The sequence below is a fragment of the Cynocephalus volans genome, chromosome 4 (genome assembly GCF_027409185.1).
Source record: "Cynocephalus volans isolate mCynVol1 chromosome 4, mCynVol1.pri, whole genome shotgun sequence".
Taxonomy (NCBI): domain Eukaryota; kingdom Metazoa; phylum Chordata; class Mammalia; order Dermoptera; family Cynocephalidae; genus Cynocephalus; species Cynocephalus volans.
In genome coordinates this window covers 159,272,412-159,284,836 of record NC_084463.1, presented here as the reverse complement: position 1 = coordinate 159,284,836, position 12,425 = coordinate 159,272,412, and the positions used below count along the sequence as shown (strand labels likewise).

The window sequence follows — 12,425 nt, the reverse complement described above, 5'->3', positions numbered from 1 at the left end:
ATGATAGCAGTGATTGCCAGGACGAGGAGGAGCGTGCAGGGTCGGGTCATGAAGCTGAGTTGCAGCTCAAGAAACTAGCATGCAAAACGCCTGGACTTCCTGGGAATTACAAAGTCTAGCCAATAGGAAGGGAATGGATAGGAACATATGGGGGAGGGATATGATGTGAAGAAGGCAGGAGACTAATATGGAGATGAAAGGCAACACTAATTAAGAGGCACAGTAGGGATAAAGGGGTGAGGATAGAGAAACAGGAAGGCAACAAGCAAAGAGGAAGACACTATGGGAAGTGACAGACGCTGTAGTGAAGAGACGGAAAGGCATCACGGTTTGCGTTGCAGTGTAAGAAGACAGGAAGACAAGGACGGTGATGCAGTGAGGCCGGGGAAAGGACTGAGCAACAGGTTGTGCTAATATGGGGCCGAGACAGTGAGTGTCTTTCCGGCAGGAGAAAGAGCCCAGGGAGAAGGCTGGTGGAACAGGAGGCAAAGGGACTTAAAAGCCAAACCCCAGGGGGGAAGAGAACAAGAGGGATCCAAAGACTCTGAAGGGAGTGATGACTGGAACCCCAAAGGCAACCTGTGGGAAAACTACGCGCATGACAGCTGCATGGGAAACACGGAAGCGACAAATGCCAGAGCCAGGAACCAGGGAGCTCCTGGAGAAAAGAAGGGAAAGTGATGAGCAAAGAGTAGGCGAACGATTTGGAAAGGTGATGAGGATGGAGCTGGTGGGTTGCAAGCAAAAGGGAGGGCACAATTTGGAAAGGAAGAAGCAAGGTACAAAACGCTGGGGAACTGAAAGGGGATAGGGATGGAGAACACACTCCGGGGCACGGCCCCTGAGGGCGATAACCAGGGACCGGGAGAACCGGTGCGGACGGAGGGGAAGCAAGGCTAGAGAGATGCAGGAAGAGGTGGACAACGATCTGTGGCAACCGCGGGTGCTGAGGAGCAGGAGGGTGGCTGCTTTAAGCGTGGGTGGAGGAAGACCAGAAAGGCCCCCGAGAGAAAAAGGAAAGAGAAGAGGAAGCCGGGGAGGTAACACGGAAGAGCGCAGGAGGGCGGCGTGAGGGGACAGGGGAGTTGGCAGAAAGACAAGTGTGCGGCTTGGAGTCAGGACAAGGTGGGTCCCAGGTCAGGATTCGGAAGGGGGATGTGCGGGGCCGGAGCCGAGAGCCAGATGACAGGGCAGCCGAGGCTTGCAGGATGGCAGCGGGGCACGAGGAGAGCAGAGGAAGGAGGAGGCTCCGCAAGGTGCAGGGGCAAGCCAGAGAATTCGGGGAGCCCTCGGGGCTCCTTACCTGCTCCGTGTCCCTCTCGTTCAGCGTGGGTAGGGGGGTCCGGGCGCTGGACATGGCGCCGGTATCTCAGGGGAGGGAACCCAGAAGCTTGGAGGAAGGGAGGGAAGGGAAGGCGCGGAGCCCGGCCGGGCGGGGCTTCTCACAGCAGGAGCACCCGCCGCATGGGCCCCGGCCGGGGGTGCGGGGAGGCCGGGCAGCCTCTCACGCCAGCCCGGGGATGCGCCGCTCGGGCTAGGCCGCGCCGGCTCCGAGCGGCTCCGGACCGCACCCCCCCGACCCCCGGCTGGGCTGTGCCGCCTTTCGGCCGGGCCGCGCCGCTCCGCCTACTCTCTGCCGCCGCAGCCGGCCGCCCGCCTCGCTCCTCCCCTGCCCTCAGCGGCACTGCTCCGCGCCCGGCACACAGGCAGCCGCCGCCGGACCTGCTGCTCCCAACATGGCCGCCACCACCGCCGGCCCTCGGCTCTTTCCGCCGGCAGGAGCCGGAAACACCCGAAGCGGCTGGGAACGGGAGGGAGCGCGCCTTCTCCTCCGGACCCCAGACTCCGGGCGAATTCCGGAAACAGCCGAAGACGGTGACCCCCGGGGACGCGCGCGCCTCCTCGATCCCGAAGACCAAGCTCAGGCTCTGTTTACGGAAATCCACGAAGCCGCTCCGGGTCCTCCAGAGCCGCCCAGCCACGCCCACCAGCCTGTCCCCGCCCCCTTCACACTGGCTTTCGGCAGTTTCCGGAAACACCCGGAGCCGCTCCGCGTGCTGAGCCGGCCACGCCCCCGTCCCGTCGCACAGCCGACGACAGTCGTCGGCCATTTCCGGCAACACCCGAGGCTCGCCGAGCCCCTGGTCACATCCCGGGGGGTTCCCTGAGTCGGGCTCTTCGTCTCTTTCCGTCAGTTTTCGAGTATTTTCAAACCTAGTACAGAAAGCGTGGGTCCCCTGTGCGTGTTTACTTGACATATAGGAAATAAGGCTGCTAACCGTCCCTGCGATCGACAGCCTTTGGTTCTAAAGCAATTTCCTGTCTGTATGTCTGTTCGTCCATCTGTCAGTCATCTCATACAATCCATCTTGTGTTTATCATCCCCTTACGAGTACTTGCCAACATGTGTGTCACCTGTCAAATGCAAGGTCAGTCTATTACCTGTCTACCTACCATCGACCACCTGCCACACTCAGTCTGTCTTGGCTTCTGTATATCTATCCGTACATCCGCATCTAGTCTGCAGGGCGTGGCAAGGCCCCAGACAGGCACCAGGTCAGCGCCCTTCGCACCGGCTGCGGGAGGGTCCAGGGCCCCGCATTCCAGACCCAGCTCTGCCGAGTGAAAATTCTGTGCGATTCTGGAAATCACATAACATCTCTGGGTTTAGGCTCCTCTTTCCTATATCGAAAGGATCTATGCCTTTGCTACAGCGTTGACATTCAAAATAACATCTTTGAATTCCAGTCACCTTTTAAAAAGTCGCTGCAAGGTGAGGCAGGAGAGACCGTCTCATCTTAAACTCACATTTCAGTTATCCCTTCTAAGACAAACAAACTTACTGAAAAGATGAATTCGTTGAAAATGATGATTCCTCAGGTTGGCACAAAGAATGCGCACCTGGAGAAGTTACTTTTTTTTCTCTTCCCTGGGCCTCAGTTTCCCCATCAGCAATGTGGGATCATTAGATTCATGAGCCCTGAGGTCATTCTCAACTCTAACAGGAAGTACATATGGCAACCTGAGTCGACTTCTCACTTCTCCCTAGAGTGTCTCACCAAGGAGAAACAGTAGCTTGAGCTGATTTCACCAGCTCCAAGCTGTCCCCACCCATGGTACCCAAGGCATTTTGGAACTCCCTCCTCCCCCACCAGGGCTCAACAGCAGCTTAAGGTGGGCAGGAGCCAGAGACCCCACAGGAGCCAGAGAACAAGCTCAGGCAACAGGTCCCCAAAGACACAGGAGCAGAGAGGCCCCAAGGGTAATGGGAAAAAGTGCTGGTTGGACCTCTAGCACTGGACTTCCAACCCCAGCTACAGAATCTTGAGCTGAGCCCTTGGTCAAGTCAATCTGAGAAATAAGCAGCCAAACAGATGCAATGACAGAAGTATGAAAGTACTTCCTAAGGCAACAGGTACCACCTACAGTCTGAGTAAATCCACAGGACTCTAAGTCACCTCCCCGTGCCCGCCCGCCCAGCTGCATTCAGGTACCCAACCATTGAGGAAGAAGTTGGTGAAGGCACACCGAACGAGGTGAGGGGAAAAAAGAGAGGAAGAGGAGAGTACATTCCACTCCTCTACCCCAAATTCAACCCAAAAATTCATGAGAATGATCTGCCCTCTGGTGGCCAAAGGGAGGCACATTGCTGATTCCTGTGCCCAGTATCATTTTAGGGCCAGGGTCTGGGAAGCAGAGAAAAGAGAGAGGAAAGGGTTATAGGAGCAAAGGACAGAGCATTCAGGTGATTCTTCCTGGCTCATGCTCTCATCTAAGTAGACCACATCCTCTGTGTTTCTCATTCAAGCTCTACCCCCTGCCTCACCCTGTCCTCTGTCCTTCATCCCCCACTCCCACCCCACCTGTCACCTCCTCTTCCTCATTAGCTCTGCACAAGGCTGCCTAACCAGTCTTCCTGACTAGACTGCCTCCAACATACCCCATCAGACATGCCAGAATAGTCTTCCTAAAGTCCAGCTCCAATTGCACCTCTGGTCTGCTAGAAGGTGATCATCCTGTGGGCTACAGGCAGGACCTGTGACCGGCACAGTCACACAAAGCCTTGCACTGGGAAGGGCCTTGAGCTTGGTTTAATGCTCTGCTGTCACTGTCTTGACATTTTTTACTAAGGGGGCCCCATATTTTCACTTTGCACTGTGCCCCACAAATTACATAGCTGGTGCTGGCTGTAGGAAGAGCCTTCAACCTGCATTCAAAGCTTTGCTCAATCTGCCTCAAATGATCTTGCCAGTATGCTCTCCAATTAGGGATCACTTGTTGACGTCTCTCCATAACTCAGCTTCCGGAAGCACTTCAAGATCCAGTTCAAATGTCACCTACTCAGATCCCTGAGCCCACCTAATTCTCCTCAAAGATTAATGTTGCCACACATTTACCCCTCCCTAAATTTGCAAATTCACTCATTAATTCGGCAAATCTCTACTGAAAACCTACTATGTGCAAGGCACTGTTCTAGGCTCTTCAGGTTCATCAGTGAACAAAACAGATTTCCACCCATGGGGAGCTTACTTTTCAATTGGGGGAAGACAGACAACAAACATAATAGTATTGAGTGTCATGAAAACAAAACAGAGACAGCTAGGGGGGATCAGGACTGCAGGGTGAAGGGTGGAAAGTGAGTTGCAGGTTGAGATGGTCAGTGTAGGCCTCACTGAGAAGGCGACACTTGAGCAAAGACTTGGAAGAGGAGCGGGTGTGAGCTTCGTGGATATTTAGAGGAAGAGCATTCCAGGCAGAGGGTACAGCTGGTTCAAAGACCCTCAGGCAGGGACCTACCTGGCCTGTTTGAAGAACAAGGAGGCCAGTGAGACTAGAGCAGAGTAAGTGAGAAGGTGAGTCATAGGTGAAGGTAGAGAGGTGACAGGGTGCCGGGCCTGATGGGCCACTGCCTTGGTTTTCCTTTGGAGTGAGAAAATATGCATGTTAGAATTGATGGAATAGAATATATTTATTATCAGTATCTCCTGCCCTAATCATCACTAGGATGTAAGTTATACAGGGCAAGCATTTCTGGTCTCTGTCTCTTTTATTGTTTTTTGCTAACACGTCTTGAGAGCCGTGTACTATGTGGGCATTATCATATTTAATTCTCAGTGAGCAGAATGGCATTGTCATTTCCCCAGTTTACTAATGAGGAAATCGAAGCTTAGAGAAGCTTGGTCCCTTGCTAGTGGGAGTAGGAATAGGGAATCAATCTCGGGCTTCCCAGCCCATGAGAGGCAGGGTCATGCAGGGCAGTGAGTAAATGCACAGACTCTGCGGCTGGGCTGCTGGGTTGGATCCCCCGCTCCGCTCCTTAGTAACTGTATGATCTTAGGCAAGCCCCTTAATCTCTCTCTACCTTGGTTTTCCCATCTATTAAATGGGGATAATAATAGTACCTACTTCATAGGGCTGATTTGTGAGGATACAATGAGTTAATATATGAAACATGCTTAGACAGAGCCAGCACATGGCCGCTGCTTTGTGTGGGCTGCTGTTATTATTAGCTGTACTCTAGCCAGTCTCTCTGCGTCTTCCTTTAAGTCTCTCTGCTGTGTCCTCCCCATGCCCCAGAAGAACACCACTGGATCAGAAGGAAGAGAGCAGATTCTGCACCCAGCTCTGTCACTAATGGACCACGTGAAGCTTAAGGAACTCCCCTCCGCTCTTGGGGCTGCAGGTCCCTCTTCAGTACAATGAGGGGGAGCTGGACTCTTTGCTCTATATGGGGTATTCCATCTCCGAAATCCTAACCCAACAACGACATCCCTCTCTCCCTTCCTCACCCATGACCCTGGTACCACGCCTGTGATGGAGGAGGCTGTGTCCCTGTCAGCCTTGCTCAGACTGTGCCTACAGTGCAGCAGGAAGCTCCAGCTGCTTTCGGAGGCCACTGCACACCAACCTGGGGGGATGGGGTGGGAAGGGCATCAGGCAGGACCCACCACCTTCAGATTCTTTTCTCCTGTGAGGAGGTGCCCTTTGAACCAACCCACAGTTGGTCACTGTCCATGAACAGGGTTCTGCCACAGCCACCGCTGAGAAGGCTGGACATCTTGGATGGAGAGCTTGCAAGCTGCCACGTTGGCAGGGGCCCTGTGAGAAGCAAAGAAGAAAGCAGAATTGGCAGTTTTTGCTGGGGCTTATAGGGGGATACCAAGAGTGAATGATCTGGGGCCTGTGGGAGCATGAGGACTAGAGGGAACAGCAAGGAAGACTTCCCAGAGGCGGTGAAACTGAGTCTGATTTCAAGGATGAGCAAAGGGCTGCAAGGAACGCCAGCAGAGCTGGGAGCAGCCTGTGGAGGCACAGAGGAGACTGGGCCTTAAGAAGTTCCCACCTGGTGGGGGTGTTGCATGGGCCAACAATGGCTTCAGACTTGCAGCTGGCAAAGGAGAGTTGATACCAGCTAGTGTCCAGGGCTCTAACTGACTTCCTGGAGGAGGTGGGGGGCAGGCGGGGAGATGACTCACTAGTGCACCAGGATGATGTCCCCATGTAACCAAAGCTGTACAGTTGTTCTTAGAGCAGGCAGTCAGGGTGTCTGTGGAGGAACACTCCAGTTCTCCTAACCTGCCATCCTCCCCAGGGAGGACAGTGCCTGAGGTCCCCAGCCCTGAGGAGAGCAGGGGAGCGTCCTGGTTCATGATGGTGTCCTGCTCTCCTGCCTCCAAACAGTGCTTAGCACAGACCAGGGCTTTGGCATTCCTCGTCCCCTCTGCCCGGAACACACTTTCCCTATTTAACTGCGCCCCATTGCAATCTCTGCTGAAATATCTCCTCCTGAAAAAGCCCTCTCCAGCCCCCATGTAGAGATCGCCTCCCTTGATGCATGGGCATGCTAGCTAAGCAACACCAAGGGGATGCATTGGCCAAGTCCAGGAGGGAGGAAATTTTTTTTTGGTGGCTGGCCAGTAGAGGGATCTGAACCATGACCTTTGTGTTACAAGGCTGAGCTCTAACCAACTAAGCTAACTGGCCAGCCCCAGGAAGGAGGAAATTCTGTCCACAGAATAAACCACCGTGTTTGTAAAAAAGAAAAAAATTAACAAGGGAAAAAAAAGAGGAACGAACAGCTGTTACAGGTTGAAAGAAACATACCAACCAAATGCAATATATGGGCCTTACTTGGATCCTGCTTCAAGCAAACCAGCTGTAAAAAGCTTTGCATGGGTGCATTCTAGAGATGGTTGGATAACAATGTGACTGTGCTTAACACCGCTGAGCTGTACACTTGAAAATGGTTAAGACGGCAAATTTTACGTTGTGTGTACTTTACCACAATTGAAACATTTAAAGAAGATATTCATGGACCAATTCATGGAATATGTACACTGACTGGGTATTAGATGATATTAAGGAATTATTAATTTTTTTTTTTTTTTTTTTTTGTCGTTTTTTCGTGACCGGTACTCAGCCAGTGAGTGCACCGGTCATTCCTATATAGGATCCGAACCCGCGGCCGCCGCGCTCCCAGCGCAGCACTCTACCGAGTGCGCCACGGGCTCGGCCCAGGAATTATTAATTTTTTTAAGCGTGATAGTTTTTTTTTTTTTTTGTCCTTTTTTGTGACCACGCTCAGCCAGTGAGCGAACTGGCCATCCCTATACAGCATCTGAACCTGCAGCGGGAGCGCTGCTGCGCTCCCAGTGCCGCACTCTCCTGAGTGAGCCACGGGGTCGGCCCAAGTGTGATAATGTTTTACTGAAAGAGTCTGAATCTCTTAGAGAGACAAACAGAAGTATTTACAGACGAAATGATACAATGTCTGGGGTTTGCTTTAAAACAGTCCTGAGGGGAAGGGGATGTGAAAAGGTGGTGATAAACCAAAACTAGCCACATCTGTTGAAGCTGGGTCCTGGGTGCACGGTGGTTCATCATGCCTTTCTCTGTTTCTCTCTTCTTTTGGGTGTGTTTGAAAATGTCCATGATTTTAAAAAAAGGAAAGAAAGAAAAAGAAAAGGAAAAATAGCACCTCTATCAAGTTTTGTTTTTCTTCCTGACACATGTCCCAGTGGGATATATTGAGAGCCTTGTTTACTGTTGTCTCCCCCTAGAATGGGAGCGCCATGAGAGTGGCCTTTGTCTACCTAGCTTGTGGCCATATTCTCAGGGCCTGGAACAGCAAGGCCATGTAGCTGTCACTCCACAGTGTCAGTGCAGCGCTTACATCTCATCCAGGTCGCAGATTGAACCCAGGTCTGTGTGGCCTCTTGAGCCTGAGCTCTGAACCACTGTCCACGTCCAGCTATTTCCACCACAGATCTGACCTCGGAGGGGTGTGGGTGGGTCTGTGGGCTCCTCCCTCAGAGGTGAACCACTCATCCATGAAGATGTGAGTGCCTTGCTGAGCGAGAGGGGAGACTTGCCCAGGTCAGCAAGAGGGTGCAGAGGGGACAGGTCAGGGTCTGAGATAGGAGAGCCCCCTCCCCCACCATGCCCTGGCCCACATAGTCGCCCAAGGTCCTAAGGATATCATTGTACCGGTCACTGCTTTTGTAGCCTCCAAATACTAGACCCAGCTTGAGCCAGGGTCAGAGGTGGCAGAGAGAGGCCAGGGCCAGAGGGCAGGGCCTACCAAGGGGTCCGGAGCCATCTGGAGAAAGGGGCAGGTGAGGAACGGGATTCCCACTACTCTCAAAGCCCTTAGACTGGTTCCCAGCCATTGTCACCTGGAACAGTTGAGATGAGCACCTTTCCACATCCGCAGTGAGCCCCTCCAGTTGGTGTTGCCAGGCATAGGGCACGATCCCAGCAGGGGCAGGACCTGGTACTTGGACATGTAGTGACACAGTGGATGACAGCTCAGGCATCAGGGTCACAGACCTGGGCTTAGCTTGACTTTGTTCCTTTAATAGCTCTGGAATGGCAGCAAGTCACCATGTTTACCTCACTGTACCTCAGTTTCCTCACCCATATCATGGGCACAATGTGGAGTGACCCATGATGAAACCAGGGAAGGTGCCCTGCCTGTACCTGTAGTCTCTAGCACAGCGCCTGCCCATGGGGTCCGTCCTCAATGTTTACGGAATCTGAGCCTGACAGGTGGTCACCCCATCCTGTCACTTGCTGCTCCTGCTTCTGCTGACCCCCCCAGCTGTGGTGCCTGAGGAGATGCGAAGCATTTATGTTGGTGCTGGGAAGCCCAAAAGGCCTGCTCCTCTTCCTCCTTTGGAGGCTGGGGCATTAGTCTGCAGAATGAGGGTGCTCCTCCAGGGAGGAAGGGATCAAGCAGATGTGGTGGTTCAAAGGCTCTGCGGTGAGGCACTTGGTCCCCCCAAAACTCAGTGAAGCTTGAATTGTGTCCCCCAAGTTTTATGTATTAGAAACTTGGTCCCCACTCTGACTGTTAAGAAGGTGGGAAATTCTATTATGGTAATTGAAAGATGGAGCCTTGAAGAAGTGATTGGATTGTAGGACCATGCAGTAGTGAGTGGATTTAAAATGGTGATCAGGGGTGTGGTTCTGAGGGCTTTAAAAGAAGAGAGAAGAAAGTCTGTCTCTCTGCTCTCTCTGCTTCCATCTTCTTGCAATGTGAGATCCCTGAATCACTGTCACCACTACCAGATGGACTTTGGACATCCCAGCCTCACAAACTGTAGGCAATAAGGGCCAGCCCGTGGCTCACTCGGGAGAGTGCGGTGCTGGTAACACCAAGGCCACGGGTTTGGATCCCTATATAGGGATGGCCGGTTCGCTCAGTAGGGAGAGCGTGGTGCTGACCACACCAAACCAAGGGTTAAGATCCCCTTACTGGTCATCTTTAAAACAAAAACAAAAAAAGAAAACTGTAAGCAATAAATTTTGTTTTCTTTATAAATCACCCAGTTCCAGGTATTTTGTTATAAGCAACAGAAACGGACTAACACAGTGTCCCCTTCCCAAGGGACTCCAGTGGGGAAAGGACACAGAAAGGCTGCAGGCCGGTCAGAGACCCTCTCCTATCCCAGCCCCCATCCTATCACACCTCAGGGGTGTGCAGGACTTTACAGTTTTTATAAAGGGCCCCAAATGCTCAGTTGAGCCACACAGCAGCCCAGCTGTGTCTTTGTGCTGGCTTCTGGCACAGAGGTCCTAAAACCCTTGAAATTTCCTGAGTGATGGGGTGAGGGGCATCTTTTGTTACTCATAATAAGTCCCTTTCAGCCTTACCCAAGTTTATGCTAATGAGTGACTCTTGGAGGACAGAGGCTGGGTGCCAGAACCAACTATGTGACTAGAGGGTTGTAACTTTCAGTCCCACTTCCAACCTCCAGGGAAGGGAGAGGAGCTGGTGATTGAGTTAATCACCAGTAGCCAATAATTTAATCAATCATGCCTAACGAAGCCTCCACAAAACCCCTAAACAGGGTTCAGAGAGCTCCCAGGTCAGTGCATGCATCCACGTGCCGGGAGGGGGGCACACCCCAACTCCAGCAGGGCAAAAGCTCCTGTGCTCAGAACCCTTCAGACCTCATCCTGTGTACCTCATTGTCTGGCTGGCCATCTCTATCCTTTGTAACTTCCTTCATAATAAGCCAGTAAACGGACGTAACTGTTTTCCTGAGTTTTGTGAGCCATTACGAATTATGGAACCTGAGGGAGGGGCTTGTGGGAACCCCTCATTCTGGGCTGGTTGGTCAGAAGTACAGAGGACAACCTGAGACTTGCAACTGGCCTCTGAACGAGGGGTAGTCTTGTGGGACTGAGCCCTTAACCTACGGAGTCTGCACTGACTCCAGGTAGTTAGTGTCAGAGCTGAATTGCAGGACAGCCAGTTGGTGTTTGCAGAGTTGGTGAACAGGTTAGTGTGGGACATTTGATGTCTGAAGTGTGAGTATAGAAAAAGGTTTTCCTTTTTAGGTACCCAAAGATCTCCCCCACCTGGACCCATGAGGAGGGCAGTTGGGAGGGGCAGGAGGTGGCTGGCTTCAGAGAGCAGGTGTGCGGCTGAGGAGTCAGGGCAGCAGCACCCTCTGCCCCCGTCCCTCCACCCAACACTGTGGTTGGGCCTCAGCACCACACTAGAGAGTTGCCTCCACCAGCCCTGGGGGACATTGATGTTCGTGTGGGGAGTTTCCCAGGTGTTACAGGATGGCAGGGCTGGGTGGGGGGGACTCCCATGCAGGGTGGACAGCAGGAGAGTTGAAAGCAATCAGTCACCTATGTTGGCAACGTCCTTCCACACTGGGTGCTGGAGCATGCCGTCAGTCCCACCCTCTCCATCTCTCCCTGGAAGTCCAGAGGTACCCCCATGCAGCTCCTGGCCGCACATACTCATATAGTCCCTAGGGTCCTGGCTGAAGCTAGGCAGACCCCTGCTGGCCTGGAAATGGGGCTGAAGTCACACAAAACCACACCACTCGCAGTCACCATGGCAACCACCCTGTGCAGAGGACCCCATTCCAGCGACCAGCTTGCACTCGATAGGAATACACACCACAGAGGCATTTGACAAACATTTATTGAGCACCTATTATGTGCCAGGCCCTATGCAGGGTGTGTGGAAAACACAGTCAATGTAACGTGGTCCCTGCCCAGAAGGAGCTCACAGTCTAGGGGACCAAGCCATTAATCACACAATAGCAGCGAAGACACATTTAGCTTCACAATTTTACAAGAATTTTACAGTATACTGAACGTTTTCTCAAGTGCGAACACCCAGAAACACAGCCATGTTTTTTAAAAGCACATTGGCATAAATGTAAACAGTCACAATTGAAAGGAAGGACAGAAATCATCTGCAGTAATACTTGTGCTTTCAGAGCTAGAGTTCCAGTATTATTTATTCCTTCCTATCAGGTAGGATACAAGTTTTGCCAATCTGCAGAAATGTGGTCGAGACACAGGAGTTCCATGGCTTGCCTGTCATCAGGAAGTGGTGGAGCTGCCCCAGACACAAAGTGTCTTGAATCCTTGGCCACCACCTTTTCTCCACCCATCTCCCATCTTTTAATCTCCCCTGGACAAGGACCCTGTAAATCCTTAGGTTCCTTCTCCTGAGCTGGTCAGACGGGGAGAAAGGACCATGTCCTAGGAGCCCGCCAAGCTGTGTGACACCTGGTTTGGCCCATGGCTGGTCCATGGGTGACCATGCTCAGACCCTTCCTGGCTGAGATGAACCTTATCAGTCAGTCTCACAATCTGGCTGAGTGTCAGCGTTCTAGGAGACAACTTCCCTCCACGTCCCACCTCTGCTGCCCTTTCTCCCTAAGTACCTCACCTGTCAGGAGCAGCGAGGCAGCCAGGTGCAGAGGGTGCAAGGTGTTGGTTGCCACACCTGCTGGGGAGTCCCAACAGGACAGCGGAGGTTGGGGGTGAGAGGGAGCTATCTGTGGTTCCATCTCACCAAAGATGTGAAAAACCCCACAGAATTGGCCTGTGATGGTTTGGTTTAGGATAAGGAATTTGGGGAAGAGACCCGCAGCGGGCCACTTCATGGT

At 52.7% G+C, this 12,425-nt stretch overlaps 1 protein-coding gene across 11 annotated transcripts in view; it reads right to left on the bottom strand.

The window, feature by feature from the left end:
* Window positions 1–1,897, bottom strand: part of MARK2 (microtubule affinity regulating kinase 2) — a 55,933-nt gene extending 54,036 nt beyond the window's left edge. For all 11 annotated transcript variants that reach the window (XM_063092728.1, XM_063092732.1, XM_063092730.1 and 8 more), the window contains exon 1: window positions 1,304–1,897. In XM_063092728.1, the coding sequence (XP_062948798.1) occupies window positions 1,304–1,357 (54 nt within the window). In that variant the 5' untranslated portion in view covers window positions 1,358–1,897. The remainder of the gene's footprint in view (window positions 1–1,303) is intronic.
* Window positions 1,898–12,425: the final 10,528 nt, after the last annotated feature.